General features: G+C 53.6%; 1 protein-coding gene across 3 annotated transcripts in view; it reads right to left on the bottom strand.

Annotated features, from left to right (window-relative positions):
• SLC12A5 (solute carrier family 12 member 5) overlaps positions 1–22,481 on the bottom strand; it is a 36,675-nt gene that overhangs the window by 5,997 nt on the left and 8,197 nt on the right. For all 3 annotated transcript variants that reach the window (XM_086330839.1, XM_086330838.1, XM_086330840.1), the window contains exons 2-20: positions 17,065–17,159; positions 16,637–16,768; positions 16,249–16,395; positions 15,410–15,464; positions 14,788–14,918; positions 12,608–12,849; positions 11,417–11,628; positions 9,650–9,820; positions 9,256–9,354; positions 9,051–9,108; positions 7,924–8,098; positions 7,189–7,307; positions 6,769–6,867; positions 5,716–5,835; positions 5,311–5,415; positions 3,674–3,842; positions 1,590–1,785; positions 570–739; positions 5–136 (exon numbers count right to left, since the gene is read on the bottom strand). In XM_086330839.1, coding sequence (XP_086186965.1) covers positions 5–136; positions 570–739; positions 1,590–1,785; positions 3,674–3,842; positions 5,311–5,415; positions 5,716–5,835; positions 6,769–6,867; positions 7,189–7,307; positions 7,924–8,098; positions 9,051–9,108; positions 9,256–9,354; positions 9,650–9,820; positions 11,417–11,628; positions 12,608–12,849; positions 14,788–14,918; positions 15,410–15,464; positions 16,249–16,395; positions 16,637–16,768; positions 17,065–17,159 — 2,627 coding nt within the window. The remainder of the gene's footprint in view (positions 1–4; positions 137–569; positions 740–1,589; positions 1,786–3,673; positions 3,843–5,310; positions 5,416–5,715; positions 5,836–6,768; positions 6,868–7,188; positions 7,308–7,923; positions 8,099–9,050; positions 9,109–9,255; positions 9,355–9,649; positions 9,821–11,416; positions 11,629–12,607; positions 12,850–14,787; positions 14,919–15,409; positions 15,465–16,248; positions 16,396–16,636; positions 16,769–17,064; positions 17,160–22,481) is intronic.

Here is a 22,481-nt window from a genome sequence, read left to right on the forward strand (position 1 = left end):
TCACCATCTCCACCACCTCGACCTCTGCGGTGATACGTAAGTGGTACAGGAATGTGGTCAAGTCCTTCTTCATCTGGATGCTGTTGTCATCCATCTGGGCCACGGTGAAGATTCGCATCTTGCACTTCCGCCAAACCTGGAGAGATGAAGGGGCCCCAGAAAGGTCCAGTCCAGATGCCGTGCGGAGACCCAGGGCCAGACCTAATCCCTCACCCTTCCCACCCACCTTCCCACACATCCAGGTAGCCCACCAATCCTCTATCTCGGCGGCCACTCCGTACAAAAATGCCCCTGCTTAGGTGAGGGCCCCCGCCATTGAAGCATCACTCGCTTGAGTTAAACACGGCTCTCTATAATTCAAGGACATCTGCCAGGGGAGACACAGTCAGTTCCCAACACCTCAGAATAAAGGAGGTGACTGGAGCCCTCTCCCAGGAGCTCACACGGAGGTGGGCCAGGCGGGAGCCCGGGAGCCCCCCGCGCGCGTGGCCATGAGCACGTGCACACGGGAGCATGCCCGCGGCCACGAGCACGTGCACGTGGGAGCGCGCGCACACATGTACACGCACCTTGTGGTGCCGCAGCAGGAAGGGCAGCAGCATGAGCATGCCGCCGTCGTGCACAATCCACCAGACGTCGATGCTGCCTTCAGAGAAGCGCTCAGGGTTCCCGGGAAACATGGAGACATTCTTGGTGACCAGCAGGGCCAGGTGGCCAGCCGTGGTTTCCCGGACCAGCTCTGGGGGAGGCCAAGGAGATGGCAGACAGTAAAACAGTGACCCTGGTCCCCTCCTTGGCACCCAGCACCCCTCCCCATCCCGCCTCCCGCCTCAGCCTTGGACTGAGGAGTCAGAAAAGCCCCATCTGCCTGGGCCTCATTTGAACTTGGGGGGGGGGGTGGTGGAAACCTCTCTGGGCCTCAGTTTCCCCACTGGTCAAGTGGTAATAAGGATACCTGCCCTTTCTGATTAAGAAGGCGACCCTGCAGCACTCACTTAATCCTCCCAACTACCTTCTAACTGGGATCTACTGATAAAGCAGCCTCAGGGTTTACCAGCTGCCGTGACCTTCATCTCTCCATGCATCAGTTTCACGCCACTAAAATAGAGACAGCCATGCCTAGCCCTCACAGGCCTCCTGAGAGAATTCAAGACCTAGAGAAAGCCACCACTTGTCTGGCGCACAGAACGCAGTCCGTAAGTGTTAGTTACTGTATGACTTATTATCTGCTACTACCAAGGAATCTGATGCTCAGAGAGGGTGAGGCACTTGTGAACAATCACACAGCAAGGAAGGGCCAGAGGTTAGATTTAGACCCGGGCCTCAGTGGTGACTTCAAAACTGTAGGTCTTCCCACTGGCCTGCACTGTCTTCCCTGCAGGGTTGTGAGCCCGGCAAGAGCCAAGTCTGTCTCCTTCACACCTGAATCCCTGGCCTCCCAGCACAGTGTCTGGCACCTGGCCAGCTTTGAACGCCATCACCTGTATATGCTGGATCCATACTTGTTATGCCTGGGAAGCCATCCCCAGGCCCAAAGGAGAACCCACCTCCACACAGCCCTCCACCACTCGCAGCCCAGCCAGCTTTACCAATGAAGTTCCTCCACGTCTGATGATCTTCCTTCTGTCGCCAGTTGCGGGGCCAGCCAACGAGCACAGTGTTGTGCTGCAGCCCCCCGAGGCCCCCGGACTGGATCAGGTGGGACACGCCATCTCGCAGGTTGGAAGAAATCACTACCTGGCAGAAGCCTTTCACTTTCTCTGCCTCCATCAGGCGCCGGATGGACTGGGGTGGCAGGGATCAGAAAAGGGCCAGCTTCAGGCCCAGGTCTCCCTGGCCCTGCTCAGCCCCTTGCAGCCTCCCTACCTCCCATCTCTCCTCTCCATCATCCTGATCTTCCTGAAGCTCAGCTCTGACCATGTCAGCCTCTGGCACCCCATCACCTATGGCCCCTGTTCCCCACTACTCAAGCAAAGCTCTTCATGATCAGACCCCATGCTTCCCATCAACCTGCCATGGCTCACAGATTCCCCAGGGAAGTTCTCCCCCACCACCCAGACTCCCCCTCCCCCATGTTGTCCATGACACCCTGCCTGGGCCAATTCAACCATCACCTTCTTCAGACACCACCCCTCCACCCAGACCAGAATGAAACTGGGCTCCTCTGATTAGCTGGACAATTTGGTTTCAACGATTTTTAAAAGTTAGCATAATAGAAGGCATTTAAAACATACATTCAATCTGCGCGATGAAGGAAGTGTTTTTATGACTCTCAGTTTATAGCTAAGGAAATTGAGGCTCAGAGAAATTAAGACTTGCTTCAGGCCATATGGTTAATGGATATTATTGTAGAGGTTCAAATCCAGGGGTCTGACTCCATCCTTCACACTCTTAACCAATCTCCTAATGTCAAACAGAAAGGGCTCCAATTTCTGCCTCTGCCCCAGTCTGTTAATTCAGCATGCAGTGGCTGAAAATAAGAGCAGAGTAACCTTGGGCAAATCACTTCCCTCTGTGAGCCTCAGTTTTTTCACCTGTCAAATGGGCATTGTGACAGCTACCTCATTTAGGAAGAGGGAGAATGACATAACAGGATGTGGGTAGAGCTTAGTATACAGCCTGAGAGATCATAAACACTCAATATGTTCTATTACTTTGTGGTTACTAACTCTAAGGTAGCCCCTGTCAACCTCAGATGGGTTGGAGAGCCTTCTGTGTATGTTCTGTCTCCCCCACCAGTCTGGGACCACCTTGAGGGGTGGGGTTTGGTCTTCCACCTCTCCGTGTCCCCCAGGGCCCACCCCAGTGTCTGGTACCCAGGACATGTGCAGCCACTGCATGTTGAATTAAAGTGACCAGTGGAGGCCTCCAGCCCTGGGCCCTGACAGATCGGTGTGAACAGCCCAGTGAGGCAGAAACAGCGGCTGTCACAAGCCATTACGGGTGCCCCACCCCATCTCATCACACCTCCCTGAGGCCCCCTTTCCCCTCTCCACTTCTAATCATGGCCCCTAGGGGAGAGAGGCCTGAATCACAGACAGAACCCTCTTCCTCTGCCACCCACCAGACACCTGTTAGTGCCGCTTACTGCAGACCCCTGCTGCCCCAGCTCACGCTGGCTCTGCCCACTGCTCCGTGAGCAATGACCAGTACATAGGAACGAGAGCAAGTAATCCAGCCCCCGGCACCTGGGTTCAAATCCTGCTATGCTTCCAGCCAGCTTTGTGACTTTCAGCAAGCTGCTTTCCCTCTCTGGGCCTCAGTCTCTTCCTGTGCTAAATTGGATACTTACCCTGTCAACCCCATGCATTGTGGGAACTGGAAGAATCCACCAATGTGAAAACGCTTTAAAAGATTTATGCTTTGGCAGAAGAAAGTTGGAATAGGAGTCTAGGTTTTGAGTCTCTGCTTTCTGTCCTTAAACAAATGACCTGACTTCTCTAAGCCTCAGTTTCCTTATCCATAAAATGGGCCCTTCTGGCCCTGATCATCTTGAGTTCTGCAGCTTGGATTCTAAGGAACTTAGTCACTGAGCCCTTGGACTCCACTTCTGAGGAGGAGGACAGAGAAGCCTGAGCCCCAGCTGATGGGAGAGGTGGTAGGAAGAAACTGAAAAGGAGCAAGGGGCTGTCTTCCCAACTGCCACGTGCCCCCCACCAAGCCCTATACTCACCTCCTCTGCCCGCTGGGCCTGGGGATGGTTATCCAGAAAGGTGCCCTCAAGGACAGAGCCCACAATGGTCAGGCCCTTCCCTGCCTTGAGCTGGGAGGTCAACGAGAGCAGCTGTGGATGGACTACGTTCTGGTCTTGGTCCACACGTACCAGCACCAGCAGCTGTGGCCTGAAGCGGGTGCAAGATCACGTGATCCATCCACCACCTCCCCAAGCACCAAAACTCATATACCCATACTCCATACACTAACCACCTGTCCCCCATACTCCCATCCACCTAAACATCCATCCACCCATGTCCTTGGGTTATCAACCCATCCAGTCATCTCCCACACATCTCTCCACCCACCTACCCATCCATCTCTGCATCTGTCTCACTCACCCAGGCATTCATCCATCCACCCACCCACCCATCTACCTCACTCACTCACCCATCCATCCATCTATCCACCTACCCATCCATCGATTTTATCCTTCAGTTATCCATTCACGTCCATGTTAATTTACCAACACATGCATTATTCACTCAATTGCCCTCACATCCACCTACCACCATCCATCCACACATTCATCTATTCACTAAACCACACTCCCATACATATATACACTCAGCTATCTACCCGTCTATTTATCTGTTCATTTCCTTATTCATTTACCCTCCCCAGCCAGCCATCAGTTTGATACCATCCTCTAAGCACCTACTCTGGGCTAGATCCTGTGCTAAGCATTTGAGGATTCAGACTGTTTATGCAAAGCTCCAGTCTCTAAAAGGCCAGTTTAGTAGACATGAGTGAGGACAAGTCCACGATGTCCTCGTTCCAGAGTTCCAGACCTTACTCTTAGCAAAATGAACCTGAAGGAGAAGGAGGGCTTGCAGAGCAAGCAGTTAGGAAGCACCTGGGCTGAGAGGCGGGAGGGGAAGATTCTGGCTCCAGTTTTGCCTTCCACGACCCCTGAGACCTTCCCTAAGTCCTGATTTTTCACGTGAATCAAATAGTAATGGTAGTAGTGAAGTCGCTCAGTTTGTGTCCGACTCTTTGCGACCCCATGGACTGTAGCCTACCAGGCTCCTCTGTCCATAGGATTGTCCAGGCAAGAGTCCTGGAGTGGGTTGCCATTTCCTTCTCCAGGGGATCTTCCCGACCCAGGGATTGAACCTAGTTCTCCCACATTGTAGGCAGAAGCTTTACCGTCTGAGCCACCAAGGGAGCCAATAGAGAGATTGTTAGGAATCTAGAGAATTCTAAGAGGCCCTGTAACTCTCAAAGTGGATGATCCCACCTCTCTTCAGGGCGAATTCTCTGTGATACTCCACTTACCTTTCTGGGCACGTGCCTTCTCCAGGGAACTGTGAGCTCACTACATCCCCAAAGACCAGAAGGGGTCGGCACATAGATCATGAGTTCATATGTGTTTTTTTAAACAAGTGATGGGATGAATGGAGGGATGGATAGATGGTTAGAAACTGGCATGGCAGGTAGGGTTTTGGAGAACAAATGTGTGGAACCTCAGCTCAGCCTCAGCGTTACAGGAGGAAAGAATTCAGATGAGGCCAAACACCACTCAGCAAGAGCAGAACAAAGCAAGGCGGGGTGGGTTGGGCCCTGCTCCCTTCCTCTTCAGTCGCCATCACTCACCTCCAGTTCTTGGTGTGCGGGGGCCCTTCTTCCAGGCGCAGCAGGGCATAGCGAGCAGCGCTAAGAGACAGGCCTCGGATCCCATCACCCCATTCCTTCTCTGCCCTGGGGGCCGGAAATTGGGGATCACAAGAGGCAGAAAGCCAGGGAGTACCAGGGAGAAGCACCCACCCCCCCCAGTGCAGAGCCAGAGCCGTCCATCTCGGGCTCAGAAGGGTGGTCGCTCCAGGCCACCTCCATTTCTCAAAGCCTCAGTGCCTGCCTCTGCTCCTGTCCCACCCCCTCAGGCTTTCCTCTCCACTCTCCCCAGCGTCTCGGCCTCAACCCCACCCCTCCCCGCCAAGTACCCAGCACCGCTCTCCCCTCCTCGCCCCGCCCATTCCCCCCAGCCTCGCCTCGCCTTACCCGCGGTACTCGATATACTTGTAGATGAGCCCAGCAATGAGCATGGCCACCAGGGCGTAGTACCAGGAGCAGATGAACATGAGGGCCAGGCAGAGGCTCATGCCCAGGAAGGAGAGTGTCCTGGACAGTGCAAGGGAGACCCGGCCTCTGAGCCCCTGGCGGGGTTCTCACTGGTGCCCGGGGCTCAGAAGGCAAGAGTTAGATGGGGCAGGGAGGGCCTAGGCCAGACCTGGGAGGCTACAGCCAGGGCTAGGGGATCCCACACCATCATCTCCAGGAGCATCACTGGAACCTGGGGCCTCTGGGTGGATGAGCAGCCGCAGACAGGGCCCCGCCCAGCTCCTCGGTCACCACACTGCCCTGGCCCAGGGCCTCAGGCCCTGGCAGACCACCCTGACAGAGGGGTTCTGAGGGCAGGGGTCTCTGGGGAGAGTTGGAGGCAAGATCTCCCAGGATGAACATGGGACGAGGTGACTGGTGCAGCAGGAGGGCCGAGGTGGGACAGAGGCAGGCAGCCTAGGTTCTGGTCAAGGTGTGCCACAGCCTTGTGGGGGGTGACCTTAGGCCCATCCCTTTCCCCGCCAGAGCCTCCATTTCCTTCAGGTAGAATAAGCATGATCATGCCCACCCTGTCTGTCCCACCAGCCTGTTGTGAGGATCAAGAGCCATCAAGCAGAACAATCAGAAGTCCGGCCCCACACGAGGAGCACCCTTCTGTGCCCCAAGCACTGTAAGGCTCAGAGGGGCCTATGAGGTAGGTATGGTTATTGTCCCATTTCACAGCTGGGGAAACTGAGGCTTCCTCATCAAGGCTGGCAGGTGTTGAGCACTATGGACATGAGAGGGATTCTAGCTGGGACTGCTTATACTGTCTTCTGTTATTACTTGTCATTATAAGGAGACCTTCACCAGGACTTTTCTCATGCTACTTGGGCTACGAAAGCTGGAGTTGAGGATCCTGAGACCTGGAGGGGATGGGCTGGGGTGAGGGGCCGGGGAGAGGATGGTCCTGTGGGATGGGGGGTTGGGGGGGGGGGCAGGACAGGCACCCACCAGTGGTAATATCGAAAGCGTGGCCGCCAGTTGGGCGTCCTCAGCAGCGTCTGTACCGCGCAGGCCAGGTTCACAAACATGTAGCACATGAGGAAGAACCTAGAACATAGAAAGGGCCCAGAGAGACAGAGATGCAGGAGAGGCAGAGACAGACACACAGGGAGAGAGAGGGGGAAAGGGACGACGAAACCAGGGAGGCGGCCGAATCATGTTCTGATGCATAGGAAGGGGTTCAAAGGCCAGATCCCCTTACAGCACACCCTGGTGCATGTGGGGATGACTCTCTGTACAACAGAGGACAGGTTTCTACGACAGTGGGCTTGTTAAAGTGGTTCAGGTGGGCCGTCCAGGGTCACAGCTGGAGCATCCAGGTAGAGAGACCCCCAGAGCTGATGGGGAGGGCAGGAGGCCAGCACGCACATAGAGAGGATGGGGGCGACCTCGTCCAGGGATGCGATGAGGATGCCAATCTCGCAGATGCAGGCAGTGAGGAGCAGGGCCCACGTTGGCTCTCCGTTGGCTTTGCCATGGCCAAAAACCTGAGGACACAGCAACCGGCACAGGGGCCTGAGACTCTAAGGACTTCTTGTCTCCCTCCTCCTGTCCTGGGGACCAGTACAGGAGAGGCAGAGAGAGAGGGATACTACGTTTCTCATCCTTTAAAGGTACCCAAGGGGATACCAGGCTTTTGCTGTATCTTGCCCACCCTGACATTGATACCCGAGTGCAGGGAAGTTCAGATGATCCCTGAAGGGGAGCAGGAGGGGACAGATGGAAGAGGCGCTCCAGGCGGCCAGCAAGCAGCCGTGACGGAGTTCATCGTATATATATTTTTTTAAAGCACCACAGAGAGCACCTCCTCTCACGGCCCTTTGGCTGTCTCCCTGAGTCCCTGCCCAGTCACAAGGCCCAAGGAGGACCATTTATTTTTCTCCCTAAGAGCAGACAACCCTGCCCAAAGAGATGACCCTGAGCATGGGCCAAGTCCCAACTAAAGAACACCCATTTTTCATAGTGGCATCACAGAGAGGCAGAGACCAGAAGGCAGTTCGAGGCTTGCTGTAGCCTCTCCTCACCAGGTGGCCTCGCTGGGCAGGGGCCTGGCTGGCTGGTATAGGGGGTCGACTATCGGCCCACGCCTCACCCACCACTGACCTGGAGGAAGGGCACTATGCCATCGCGGGAGATGGCCTGCAGCAGGCGAGGGGCCCCCGTGAGGCTCTGCAGCCCAGCCCCGCAGGTAGAGAAGAAGGATCCGATGACGATAACCCAGGGGGACGGCCAGGCCAGGGTGCCCACCACCAGATTGCCGTTCACAGCTTCACCAAACCTGGAAGGAAGCAGTAGAAGATACGAGATGCTGGGTAAGCAATGCCAACTGGATTTCCAAAGGGTTCCCATGCCAACTGCGGGGCCAGTCGTACATCCACCATGGGGCTTGGCTGTGTAGGGATGAAGAGACAGACAAAGCCCCTGATGACGTGGGCTGTGTGGCCTTGGGCAAGACATTCAACCTCTCTGTGCCTCAGTTTCTTCAGCTGTAAAGTGAAGATCATTATAAGCCTATCTCATACGATTGGTGGGAGGAGTAAGGAGTTAACATATGTAAAATGCTCAGCACAGTGCCTGGAACTTAGTGGCAACTCAACTATTTTTTTAAATTGAGGTATAGTTGATGTACATAAGATTATATAAGTTTCAGGTTAACAGCATAGTGATCCACAATTTTTAAAAGTCATACTTCATTTATAGTTATTATAAAACATTGGCTGTATCCCCTGTGCTGAATGATATATCCTTGCAGCTTATTTCTTTTACAGAGTAGTTTGTACCTTTTAACACCCTACCCTTATCTTGCCCCTCCCCACTAATAATGATTCTAGTACATGGTCAATTGTATAAGACTGTGTCATTCTGGGCAGATATCTTAAACTGTGTCTCCATCTGAAAAATGGGGATTCTGGCCTCATCACGTGGTGACGTGATGTGGTGTGAGAATCAAGAAGAGCATTTTCTAAGCATTTTCTGATTTTTAAGACAGGGCCATTTGGCCTCCTCCTAGACCCCCTGAATCAGTTCCCTCCCTGCTATGAACCCATCCACACTAGCAGCTGGAGTGAACCTTCAGAAACCACAAACTGGCCATTCGGCACTGTCTTAAAACAGAAGATTCTGCCTCAGTAGGTGGAGGGAGTCCTGGCCCTGGAGTGTGCACACAGAGGTGTGCCTGATGCCCACCCCACCCTCCCCAGAACAGGCTCCTCCCTGAGCCCCTTACTTACTTGTCCCGAAGGACGACCCCCTCGATGCAGGCCCCAAACAGGACAACGGAGCTGATGTCTGCAGCAGAGGATGAAGGAAAATCCCCAGGGCGACATTTCCCATCCTCCCAACCCCTCCTGAGCCAGCCAGATGAGGCAGCAGCTTCAGAGACCCTCCGTCTAGCCCTCCCCACCCACAGTGGTCCCCGCCAGCCATGCAGGATACAGACAGCGGAGGTGGTGGCAATGGCCAGGATAGTGCCAGTGGGAATCGACTTCTGGGCATCCCGCAGGTCCCCAGAGCGGTTAGAACCAGCCATGATCCCTGTGAACAGAGGAGCAGTTAGGACAGGAGCCATGGGAGAGCAGACGGAGATAGGACACCAGCCTCAGAGTCATGAACCCAGGAGTCTAGTCCTGGCCCACTGACTCGTGTGAGAGCTTGGGCGTGTTACTTGGCTACTCCGGGATTTAATTCCCTCACCTGTCCAGTGGGAGGTGAACTGGATCCTGCTTATGTAATGGGGCTATTGGACTAAGAAATTCCCCACATCATGATTGACTTTCTCCCTACCCATCCACTCCCAGGCAGAGTCTTCCCTCTCTGAGCTCCCCTTTACCTGTGACTGAGGGGAAGTAGATGCCAACCAGCAGGGTGAAGTAGGAGGTCATATCGCTGAAGACATAGGGATGGTCCATGTCGATGGGGGTACCATCTGCCAGGCCCGCCGAGGGCATCCCACGCCTTTCCACAATCACCCCCTTGGTCAGGTAGGAGCTCCATAAATTCTCTGTGGGGGAAACATGACTCTCAGATATCAGGGTGCCAGAGCTCTGGGGCCAGGAGGCAGGGTGGACAAAAAGAAGGGTCAAAATCAACCAGCTCTTATTTCCACCAACATTTCCTAAGCTCCTGCTTTGGACCAGGGACTTTGCACATGAATCAGATTGAGTCCTTGCCCTAAAATGGTCCAATCTACTGAAGGACATATACAACAAAGACCTATCTCAGACTGATTCAATATGTCCCAAACTGGTCTCGCCACCCACTCACGGCAAACGGCTCCTTTCCTTTACCCCTTATCTTGGTAAAAGGCACCACCATCAATACAGATCAGCTTGACATTGCTCACAACCATTCCCTTTCCCCGTCTCTGTTTCAAAACCATCTCCAACTCCTATCCATTATTCCTCCTAAATATTTCTCAAATACACCCCTTCTCATCTTTCTAGTGTTTCTCCACTCTGGCGCTATTAACTTGTAGTTATAACTATGATAAGAACAGGCAATTCTTTGTATGTATGTGGGGGAGGGGGAGCTGTCCCCTCACATTGTAGGGTATTTAGCCACATCCCAGCCTCTACACACCAGAAACCAGTAATAATCCTTCAGTTTTGACAACCAAAAATGTCTCTAGATGTTGCCACCTGTCTCCTGGGAGGGGGGCGGGGGCAGCGCAAAACAGGCCTGATGGAGAACAAGTTTGCTGGCATCCACCACTCTCAGTAAGAAAACCATCATATCTCACCAGGACTCAGCATCAGCCGCCCCCTAAACTCCCTGACTCAGTCCCCTCCCTGCTATGAGCCCATCCACATTAGCAGCCGGAGTGAACCTTCAGAAACAACAAACTGACCATGTCCGCCTCTTACTCAGAACACTTTGGCGGCTCCTCATCACCCTCAGAGCACTGTCCAAACTCTTCAGCATGGCTTCCAGGGCTGACCACAGTCTGGCTCATGTCAGTCTCTCCATCATTTCTTGCCCCTCCTTCCCTTGCACTTTATGCCCTAGTCATACCAAATTACTCGTGGTTGAAAGGGCACAATATGCTCTTCTGTGTCTGCATGCTTTTAGGCAAGCTGTTCTTCTGCCTGTGATTCCCTTATTCCCCTTGTATAGCTGAAAGTCTCTTATTTGCTCTTCAAAACCCTTCTCAGATGAAGCCAGGAAGCCTAGTCTTACCACCTTATACACATGACCACTCCCTCCCTTGAGAGAACACTGTTCATTGAAGGCACGTCTACACATGTCATAATTTATTTGCTATTACATCTGTCTCTGCTATTAGACTCCTTGAGGCCAAGAACTGTGACTTATTTATGCTATGTTCCTGGTGCTCAGCACAGTGCCAGGCATTTAGCAGTGCTTAGTGAATACTTGCCAAACTGATGGCTTTCTTTCCCACTAGATAGAAAGACATGCAAAGGTTCCATTTCATCTCTACCCCTCTGTGATCCCAAGGATAGAACGTGGCCCAGAGTAGGTGCTCAATTAAAATGGATCGAATTTAACTGAATCCCAAAGAGAGTCCCTTAATCCTAACTGATTAGTCCACAATCCCTGCAGTGTTCCCTGGACACCAGACCTCTTCCCTCCTTCAGACCTTTGATGAGGCCACTGGCAGCGCCAGGAATGCCCTGGATCTCCGTAACATTGTTTCGCATGAAGTACTCATCACAGGTGGCATTGAGGAATCGGGAGGAGCAGAACAGGCCCCAGAGCCGTGTGGTCACTGTCTCATTTCCTTCCCACGCCAGCTTGGCACAGACATCAAAGCCATGGCGCGACAGTGTGCGGTTCCCCAGGAGGCAGATCCTAGGGAGAGAAACAAGGGAGGAAGGTGGGAAGGGACGTAACCTTGCCCTGGTTTCATGGTAGAACCACCAGGGGAGCACGAAGAAACACAGATGCCAGGGCCCCATATCCAGAGATTTTGATTTAATTGGGATGGAGCCCAGGATCAGCGTTTTTTCAAAGCTCCTAACCACTGGCCCTCTGGGGAATCTCCTCCCTCCCAAGTGACTCTAGTATGAGCCAGGGCAGAGAACTACTGCTTTCCTGCGATGCTGTTTCAGCACCATGGACAGCAGTCCCAATATGCCATCCTTCTGAGCCCTGTTACGTATGTAGGGGAATGTGTCCTAGGGAGAGAGGCTGAACCAAGAGGGACCTGAACCCCTAGACCCTCTCTTCTGTGTCCTGTCCTACGATAGAGAAGGTGTTTAACACTAAGAGGTTGTCTCATTCCAGAAGGTTGTTCCCCACCCAAGAAAACTTTCCCTCACACAGACTGGTCATCCCTTCAGAAATCTTTCCACTTGACTCTTCCTAACTCCACCTGAGTGAGCGTGCTCAGTCATGTCCAACTCTGTGACCCCATGGACTGTAGCCTACCAGGTTACTCAGTCCATGGGATTTCCCAGGCAAGAATACTGGAGTGGGTTGCCATTTCATACTCCAGGAGATCTTCCCAACCTAGGGGTTGAACCCATGTCTTCTGCTTGGCTGGTGAATTCTTTACCTCTGAGCTAGCTGGGAAGCCCAGTTCACCAGCAAGCAGTTGACCCTCACAAGGGACACTGTGCCCACCTCCAAAAAAACTTACCCGACCCTAAAGAGATTTACCTGAAACCAGGAGAGGTTTTCGCTCCCAAGAGAGTTTACTCTGAATCCACAACCACTCCAATTCTGAGAGATAGGGGCAGGTGGGGGGTTGCAGAGACTAGTGTGAAGACCCTGAAACCAGCCAGGGAGGAGGGGGAGGGTGCCCGAGGCGCAGGGCAGCAGCACTTACGGGAAGTTGGGTGGGTCGAAGGCAGACTTGATGACCCCAGCATAGATGGCCAGGATGGAGAGGATGACACAACCCAGGAACACAAGGGCAAACTTGTTGACGTACTTGACGCCCACAAACACCACAGTGGCCATGCAGGTGAGCACACAGGTGCCATACACACGCATATTGTTCAGCATGGCTGCCGCCTCCCCGCTGGCATCTTCTGCCTTAAAAATGGCCATGGCTGGGAAGAGATAAGCCTGTGGGAAAGGGGTGAGGCAGTCAAGCAGGTAACCCAGTGGGGACCAACGAAGAACCACCCCAAGGAAATAACCTGAGGTGCAGGCAGGGCTTTGGAGAAAAAGGTAACTCTTCACAGCATATTTACGGTAATCCGAGACTGGGAAGGACATCCAATGAGAGGGTCTGTCCTACAAAGACTAGTTATTATTCAGTCATTAAAAAATGATACTGCAAAAATGTTAGGAGCAATTATTAATTTCTATCATTTTTGTTATCAAGTATAAGTATTAATGATTATTTATTGTCTTTATTATTTAATTAGAAAGGCAGATACAAATTAGACATTCATCCCTAGAGGATTAGGTAAATTAATCACGGTATTTCCAAATAGATTACGTAGCTACTAAAAAGAACAACAAAGATTTATATGAACCAACTTAAAAAAGCTATCCCTGTTAGACTGGGTAAAAACAATCTATTTTTAAAGAGAATGTGTCTTATCTCATTTTTGTAAATATATATATGTGTACTTACATGTGAATATATACACACATATGTGTGTATATATGTCTGTCTGTGTGTAGATACATCAAAATGTTAACAGTCGTTTCCCCTGAATGGTAAAAATGTGAATAATCTTTATTCTTTTTGCACATCTGTATTTTCCATAATTTCTATATGAAATATTAATATATTTATATTGTTACAAAAGTTATTTTCAGTTGTAAGTGATATTTGCAAAGAGAGTTTTGAACTATTAGAGAAATCTATAGAGTTTTATAAAGACAAAATGCAATATCATAAAGAAAAACAAAAACTAGAAGGATACACCAAAATGTTAATGATGACTTTCTTCAGGAGATTGTTATTTCCCTTTTTACATTCTTTGATTTTTTCCAATTTATTTTTTTAATCTTCCAATTCAATAGGTAGAATTGCTTTTATAATACTTTTTTAATTTTGTAAAAGCCATAGAGGTCAATTATTATTCTCTCAAAATTTGGCTTCTTGGGTCATTTACTCCCCATCTATCCTTCCTGACCCTGGACTTCTCCAATCTGTCCCCAGGCCAGAAGCTGAAACATCTGTTAGTTCTAGTTCTCTAAAGCAGTGCAGTTGGGGGGACATGCACAGGCTTCAGAGTCAGAAAGACACAGTTTCATATCCCTTCCACATGTCCCTTTAACTCTCTGAGCCTTGCCTTCCTCATCTGTAAAATGAAGATATCTAACTCATGCAAGAGTCGTGAGAATAAAAATGATACATGGCCAGCCACGGGACCTAGGTAGAATAAGTGTTTGGGAAATGTCAGCCCGGCTCTCTGTATACCAAGGAACCTTCAGCTCCCACTTCCTCCTGCAGGGGCAGGAAGAACTGAGACCCAGGTCAGCAGCTGCCCACTTCAGACACTGCCCAGGGCCCCGACTGCTCATCAGTCACTGCTTCTGACAGATCTCTTTCTCAGCTCCTTCTTCTCTGCAACCTGCCAGCCATCTGCCCTCTACCATTAACATCCATAGAGTGCCCAGCACACCGCACCCTGGCACATAGTAGGCAATCACTGAGGGAAATGACTGTTATCATTTCTACCATGACTGCACTCTTCCCAACCCACCTCTGACAGCTGGTCGCCGAGTGACCTTGAGCAAGTCGGTTCACCTCTCTGAGCTTCTCATTTGTAAAATGGGCATAATAATACTTAAACCTCGTGAGGACTCAAGCTAATGACTGTAAAGCACTTGGAACTCTACTGAGAGCACAGTGGGTGCCTGATGAACGACAGCTGTTCATGTTACATAATTAGTGTATCCTGTCTCCCCAACTAGACTGTGAACTCTTTAAAGAGAGAACCACATCTGATATCCCTCCGGCCTTACTGAGTGACCCAGCCTACAAGAGCATCTGTTAACTGACTGACAGCCCGGGACCCACACCTCCTCCCCAGCCCTTCTTACCAGCAGGATTTCGATGGTGCCCAGGATGTACATGGCCCCAGCAAAAGTAGTGCCCAGGTAGAAGCAGAGGCCCACGGCGCCCCCAAACTCTGGACCCAGAGACCTGGAAATCATGTAGTAGGAGCCGCCAGCTGCAGAAAGAATCCAGTATTGGCAAGAGGTTCGAGGGACCCTGGGCTGCTTTAGGCGTGAGGAGGGGATCAGAGACAGTGGTGGGAAGGGGGTTGCACTGGGCCTCACAAGCCTTACAGGCTGTAGTGGGAGACCCAGCCAAACACTCTGAGTGGCTTTTACAGCACTAATTACCATGTTGCTAATTACCCCTCTAAGGAGGTCATGGCTCAGAAAATAGGATGATGGCAAAGAGGGTCTCAGGCAAAGGGAAGAGATCTTTCATTGCCCCGTTCAACACCATCAACAGCCTCCTTCCCCTCCCCTTAAGAGGGCTGCCCCCACCGACTCCACAAACATCACAGCCCAGCCTCAGACCTGCAATATTGCCTTTCGGGGTTCCTGAGGGTGCCCAAAGCTCTGGGCACTGCCCCTCCTTCCTCCCAACCGTCCAGGTCTCCCTCCCACCTGGCCAGGCCCCCTTCCCCTCCAAGCAGCCCCAGTCACGTACCAGGCACAACACCATTGGTTGCGATTGCACTCATGGAAATGGCCGTGAGCATCGTCTGTGAGAACAGAGATCACCATCAGGGTGGTGGCTACCCCATAAACACCCGCCAAACCCACAAGTCCTCTTCCGCTGAGCTTCTCCTTGGTACGGTTCCAGCTCCTACTCCTGCCAAGTCCTTCTTGTCCAGAAAAACCTCTTCTTCACCCAGCACAGGGAAGGAACTCGAGCTCTCACATCAGAGAGCTCTGGAAACCCCAGCTTGGCCTCTGACCAGCTGTCTGGCTGGAGGAGACACGTCACTTCAATTCTCTAAGCCTCCATTTCTTCGTTTATTCAATAGGCAGGTGTACCAGCTTTGGCACTGGCTACCATACGTGTCGAGGGGGGAATCACAGGTCACATGTGAGGAAGCGTAAATGTCACGGGAAGTAGGTGTTAGTGAACATGTGGGTTTTTTGAGAGGATGGGAAGAATTCAGCCAGACCTGTTTGGGACCCATCATCCCGTTTTCTTGTGAGTCAAGACCTACCAAAATGTTAACTGTGGCAGGGCTATAGGTGGATCTGATTTATTAACAAACACCTATCTTTTTATCAATGAGTCTGCAGCACCCGCACCCACACACAGGTCCAGGTGACACCTGGTTGATGGCCATCAGGGATGAGCCTGGGAGAGGCTGGAAGGCCCAGTCAGACCTAATTTCCTCTCCAAGATTATACGCAGTGCTTCCTATAAAAAGCTCAGGTCTCATGCCGCCCCTCTTCTCTTCCCCTCCCACCCGCAGGTCCCTGCTCAAGCCCCAGCTGTCAGGGAATGGGCGAGGGGAGGGAGTCACTCACACAGGAGCAGCAGATGAAGACCATGCAGAAGGCCTCTATGATGCCAGCGATGCCCACCACCCATGTGAGCCGCAGGAAGAGGATCACCCCAAAGATGTTCTGCAGGCACGGCAGGTACACACCCATGAAGGTGCCCATGCGGGGGGCCTGCCAGGGAGGCTGGCGTCAGTTTCTGCAGCCCTCCCCATCCCTACCAGCACCCCAGGCCCTCTCCTCTTCCCCATACTTTCATCCCCCCCCCCCCCATCTCTACCCCTCATCTCCCATCCCTTCCCCTCCCTCTGCCTCCATCTCCTATCCTTCCGTCTACATCATCCATCCCTTCACCTGAATCCTTTTTCCTCCCCGCCTTCTCTCCCCTCCAGCCCTTCTTCCCCAAGGCCCTCACCTGCACCGGCTTCTTTTTTCCACCCTCATTGTTTTCTGCCTCCTCGTGCTCCCTGCTTCCCTGGGGCAGGTTGGTGTAGTTGGCCAGACCACTAAGCAGGGAGGACACCATGGGGCTAGTGTCCATCTCCTCCTGTGGAGGGAAGTTGTCAGTGCTGGGGCGCCAGGGTCTAGAGGAGGGTGAGCTAGGTGGTAGGAGGCAGAGAGAGATGGGGACCAGGAGGCAAGCCATTGAGACTAGGATGAGATGGGCAGGGAGAGAGGGAGTTAGGATAAGAAGTGGAGGAGCAGGGGGAAAGGGCAAGGAAGAAGGCGGACCTGAGGGAGCAATGGAGAGGAGGGGACAGTGCCCCAGGGAAGGAGGGAGGGAACGGCTGATGAAGGCAGAGATGAATCGTGGGGGGAGTCCCAGGACCCCAAGCAGCCCACCTCAAACAGGGCCATGTTCTTGCCATCGTACTCCTTCCCCTTCTCTGTGTCGGTGCTGTTGATGAAAGGGCTGCTCTCCTTGGGGTTGCCATCCCCTGAGAAGGCAGAGGAGTGAGAAACTCGGCATCAATTGTTTGCCACCCGTCTGCCCGGGCACCCAGCTGGGTGGCCACTTTAACTCGCTGAACCTTGGTCCACACATTGAAAAAATGAGCTAATGCTACCTCCCCTGCAGAATTTTAGTTCTGTATAATAAACCTAGCGCACTCCCTGACATGTGCAGGGTATTTAATGAATGTGGAAGTGCTTCCTTGCTCTGGTTGGGGGGTGGGGTGGTCCTACTTCTTTCATCAGGGCACCCTAGACTCTCCAGACCATAACTGGCCCATCCTGGTGTTTGGGAGGTGGAAGCACGGTCTTTCCTAGAGGGGAGGCAGAGACCACTTCAGCTGGAGGCCCCCAGGATACTCCCCCTCTTGGAAAAGTGACCCCCTTTGGCATATCCTGTGTCCCTGGTTCATCTGCAGTCGTTGTGTATTCACTGGATGTCTCCTGCATGCTGATGTGGGGGTGGGGGTGGGGGAATAAAACACAGCCTAAGACCATTGCTGCCCTCGGGGAACACAAAGGCAGGGGAGATAAACCCATAGCCAGCCGTTTCCAACCCAGAGTGGTAAGTTGTGTGGCAGAATATGAACGAAGGACTGTGGGAACATGGGAGAAGCACTCAGCCCAGCCTGGGAGGTCACGGAAGGCTTCCCAGAGGAAGTGACGTGTTGGCTGAGAACTGAAGGATGAGTAACAGCTAGACTGGGAGGGAGCCGGGAGGGTGTTCCAGGCAGATAGAACAGCAGAACAGCGCGTTCGATGGCCCAGAGGTAAGAGTGAGCTGGACTGGGTCAGAGGGCCTGAAAGAAGTTTGATCTGGAGGAGTCTAAGGAAAGGGAATGAGGGGAGGGGCGCTGGAGGATGGAGGAGAAGCATAAGAAGAAAATGAGGCTAGGACGGTAGGTGTGGGCTGGGTCCTTACATGACTAGCCAACCACGTTAAGGACTTTGGACTTCATCCAGAGGACAATGGGAAGTCACTGAAGAGTTTCAAGCAAAAAAGTACCAAGGACAAATTTGTGTTTTAGAGCAATCACTCTGGCCTTTTGACGAAGAATAAAGAAGTTAGTTAGGGGGGTACTTTCTTGATGGTCCAGTGGTTAAGACACCATGCTTCCACTGCAAGGGGGGATGGGTTCAATCCCTGGTTGGGGAACTAAGATCCCAAATGCCACATGTGGCCAAAAAAACAGAGAAAGAAAAAATGCAGAAGCTAAGGACTTTCAGAAATCTGGGCAAGGACTGGTGATATCCCAGACCAGAGCAGTGTGGAAAAGTGAGCAGACTCCAGAATTATTGGCACATATTTCTATGCCAGATGTGTGCGGATGTGGGAAGGAGGGATCTAGGATAATGCCTGGATTTCTAGCAGAGGTAAATGGGTGGATGATGGTGCTATTTAATAAACGGAGGAAAAGAGGGAGACTGGGGGTGGGGAAGAGGCTGAATTTGACTGACGGTGAGGCACTGTAGGACACTCAAGAGAACTTGTCCAGAAGCACTTGGATCAGCCAGGGACCCAGGAGAGACACTGGGCATGAGAATCAGGGGTAACCCATGAAAAGTTGTGTAGCAACTGTGTGAAACCATGTGCCTGGATGAGATCATGCAAGGAGGAGGTCTCCAGGGCATTAAGGAGAGGGTCCTTTCAAAGAGACATAAGCAATCCCCCCCTACACACACAGAGGCACACTCCCTTGGTTCCAGCCATCACGCTTTCTCAGTTTTCAGGGCTGAATCCCAGTAGTAGATATCTCTGTGGACTCTGGGGAAACTCTCCAATGACCAAGACAGAAGTGAAGTGGAGGCCCACATATTCTGAATTTCCTATCCCTTCATCTCCTGACCTCTCTCTCTCTCCATCTCCATTCTGCCCAAATCCTTCCCATCCTCTCCTCCTGGAAACCTCCCTTAGTCTCTCAGCCAGGGTCCATCCCCAAAGCATGACCTGCTATAAATCCAGTCTCATCCTGACTCAAAACTGTGGAAGTGATGCTCACTTCCTCAAGGTAAACCCACCACCCGCTGTCTCCTGCCACCACCTCCACTTCACTCATCAAGCCAAGAACTCCTGACCCCCAGATAGGACTTCCACCAGCTCACTCTTCTCCTCACGTCCATGAGTTCCTGGGACTAGCAGACGGGTCCTGCCAGTGGGAGCCTGGCACATACTAGGTGCTCAGCAAAAAGTCTGTTGAGGGGAATTCCCCCGGGCTCCCTTCCTGACCCTCAGGGTCTCGGAAGAGCTCTTTGGGGCTAGAGAACAGGAGAAGTAAAAGTGAGGTGGGTCCCTCTTCATTTTTAAGATGCTGACAAGAGGCCTCGTGTTCTCACCACATTATAGTGGGAACTAGGGGGTTGGGGATGAGATGAGAAGAAATTTCTTAATGGTTAGGAAAACAGGCTGGAGTCAAGAAGATTTAGGTTCCAGTCCCAACTTCGTTGGCTGTGTCCACCCCTTGGGCAAGTCACTTAAACTATGCCTCGGTTTCCTACTTTGCAAAGGGATAATAATCGTGTTTGATTCAGGGCTGGGGTGGGAATTAAGTAAAATAATGCCTGTTGGGCGTGTGTGTATTGGGCACATAAGTGTACTTACTGCTGTTACTATTACAATCACGATTATTACTAATATACGTGGTACCCCACCCACCCTGGGCGCCCTATCCCACACCCTTTCCCCAGCGGCAAGATTTAGGGGCCCCGTCTCCTGTGGGTTCTCCTCCCCGCGGCTCTTCGGGGTTAGGACCGTCAGGCACGAGAGCACCCCATTCCTTTCACACCCCTCCCCTCCTCCTTCGTGGGGGCGCGGGGAGCGTGCAGGGCGGGAAAGAGGGCGTCCTGGCCGGAGACCCGGCATCGAAGCAGCTCCGCGCCGGTTTCCATGGCGACCGCGCGGGCAGAGAGCGCAGCGCGGAGCAGAGCCGGCCACGCGCCCGCAGCGGCTTATGTAACGCGGCGCGCAGCGCGGAGCCAGACTCCGGGCCGGAGCCCAGCCAGGAGATGAGGGCAGAGGAGGGGGCAGCTCGTAGGCTTGTCCTGAGTCGCGCTTTTCCACCCGCCGTCTGGACGGGACGCCAGACCCCCAGCCTGGTCTGCCAGGCCTGATTTCGACCCCTCCCTGGAACCCCGGTTGAGGGGGAGGGTTGAGCTTCACGAGCCCTCAGAGGGGCAGGACCGCGAGGGAGGATCTCGCCCCCATTCCCTTAGCCGGGAGTCAGAAGGCTGGGAGATCGCCGTGCGGCGCGCGCGCAAGAGGCCGGGCCAGACGGAGGCTGAGCCCTCTCCGCCCCCGCCCTCGCCCCCGCCCCCTGGGAGCTCTCAGCCCGAATCGGCTTTCAATTAAGCTGCGGCCGCCAGAGCTCCCGTGGAGGAAACAGGCTAGCGACGCGGGCTAAGGAGCCTCCCCTGGGGGCCTGGGGCAAGGCCTCGGGGAATCCCCAAGCCAGATAAGGGGAGTAGGGGACGGCGTCAGACCCCAAGAGGAAAGGAGACCTGGGGGCCAGAGACAATATCCTTGTGTTCTTTAGTCCAGAGGAGCCTTCTTTCTCTGGTCATTCCCACCTCTCCGAGGTCAGGACCCAGGTCTCCTACATTTCCAAGAACCTAAGTTCAGAGATGCCGGATTTTTTCGGTTTGATGGTCTTCCCTAAAGCCCCAGAGGTCCTTGGACCACCCCCGCCCCCGCCCCCCCAGCCCCCATCACCGTCTCCAGGCACCACTGGGAGGCCTTCTTTCTCTGGGGCCAAAAAGCCTGACCCAGGTCCTGGCCACTCAGAGAGAGAGAGAGAGAGAGAGACAGAGAGAGAGAGACAGAGAGAAAGTCTGCAGACGAGTCTGCTACACTCAGAGTCTGGAAAACTTGTGGGGAGGGGGTAGAACTGAAGGGAGTTCCTAGTTGGAGTCCTGCTGCACACTCTTTTCTAGGCCACTTGAGACCCTGCAGAAATCCCGTGGCCCAGGAAGGCGCCGTCGTCAGGGGTAGGGCAAGCAGGGCGTGGGGGACTGGACCAAACCCTGTGTCTGGGGGAGCAGAGCCCCCTCCTCAGAGTGGAGACATCTGAAGGGGTTCCCATGTGGGATGACGGCCCCCACCTCCGTTCCCTAGGAGCAGCGAAGGGATGCCCGGCTCTGCTGCAGACTAGACTTTGCCAAACCACCCGCTTCCCGAAGCCTGAACCTGCTATGGAGGAGGGCGCCTGCGGATTGACCCCAGGGTCACTGGGGAGATGGATGAGTTAGCCAGTCAGTAGTTCCTGCCCCTACTCAGCTTCAGGGAGGAAGAAGGGGTGTCAGAGGATGAGGGACCCTGGTGTCCACAGCCTTCCAAGCGGCCACTTGGCTCTGACTTGGACCCAGGATCCGGAGGACTTCAAGTCCAGGCTGCCTGTCCCTGAAAGACCCTGCGCTTTGAGCCTTTAGGGCCCTTGGGCCTTCCCCGGGGGGAGCTCTGCAGGAGTCTTGGACCAGAGGGTCAAGCAATGCCCAGGGGAGCGTTTGAAGGCGCTGAGCGCAGACAGCCAGAGCATGAGGCGCGCTAGTGCGCAAGGGACGCAGCGCCGCTGGAGGGTGGGGGGTGGGGGCGGCTGACAGCCGTGATGGATGGCTGAGACCGCTGGGGGGCGGCGGGGGGCCTGGGAGCCCGAGGGGGTGGCTGGCCTCGAAGACCTCAGAGCAGGGAAACCGCGGAGGAGGGCGGGGGAGAGCGGGAGCCGCCAACGGACTCGCTCCAAGCCCCTCTGGTCCTAGCGAGTCTCCGCACCCACCGCAGCGCGTCCGCAGTGTCCGCGCCACGGAGCCGGGGATTCGGCCGCTGGGACCCCATTCCTGAGGCCTCACTGGGGAAGCTAGCAGAGCTGAGTAGAGAGACTCCCCTCTGCCCCACCCTGGAAACCTCACAGCTATCCCAGAGTACCCAGAGGAAAGGGAAAGGGGAAAGAAAAGAGGGTGATCTTGCTTCCCGTCCTGAAAAGGAACCCATGGGAACGCGAGAGGGAGAAGGAGATTCCGCAAAGTAGAGCTGAAAATCCCCGGAGGAGGTTCGCTTCAGTCGGAGGTTGGATCTCGGGCAGCTTTGGGGGAGGGGGCCCGGACTGCATCAAGTGACCCCTTAAGGAGACACCGCAGCCGGACGGGGGCTGTCATATGCCTCCAACCCCCCCCCCATAGGCACCTTCCCCCCACCTTTCAGCTGGAAGTCTCAAAGCGAGGGACTGCAGCAGACTGCGCCCCCCCAACACCCGCGCTCTGCGCCAGGACTCCAGGGTCCCTTCTCGGGAAAAGGAGCCCTCCTCCCGCCCGTCGAGCTC

The sequence above is a fragment of the Bos grunniens genome, chromosome 13 (assembly GCF_055505025.1).
Source record: "Bos grunniens cultivar Pamir isolate PY7600 chromosome 13, Bosgru_T2T1.0, whole genome shotgun sequence".
In the NCBI taxonomy this organism is placed as follows: domain Eukaryota; kingdom Metazoa; phylum Chordata; class Mammalia; order Artiodactyla; family Bovidae; genus Bos; species Bos grunniens.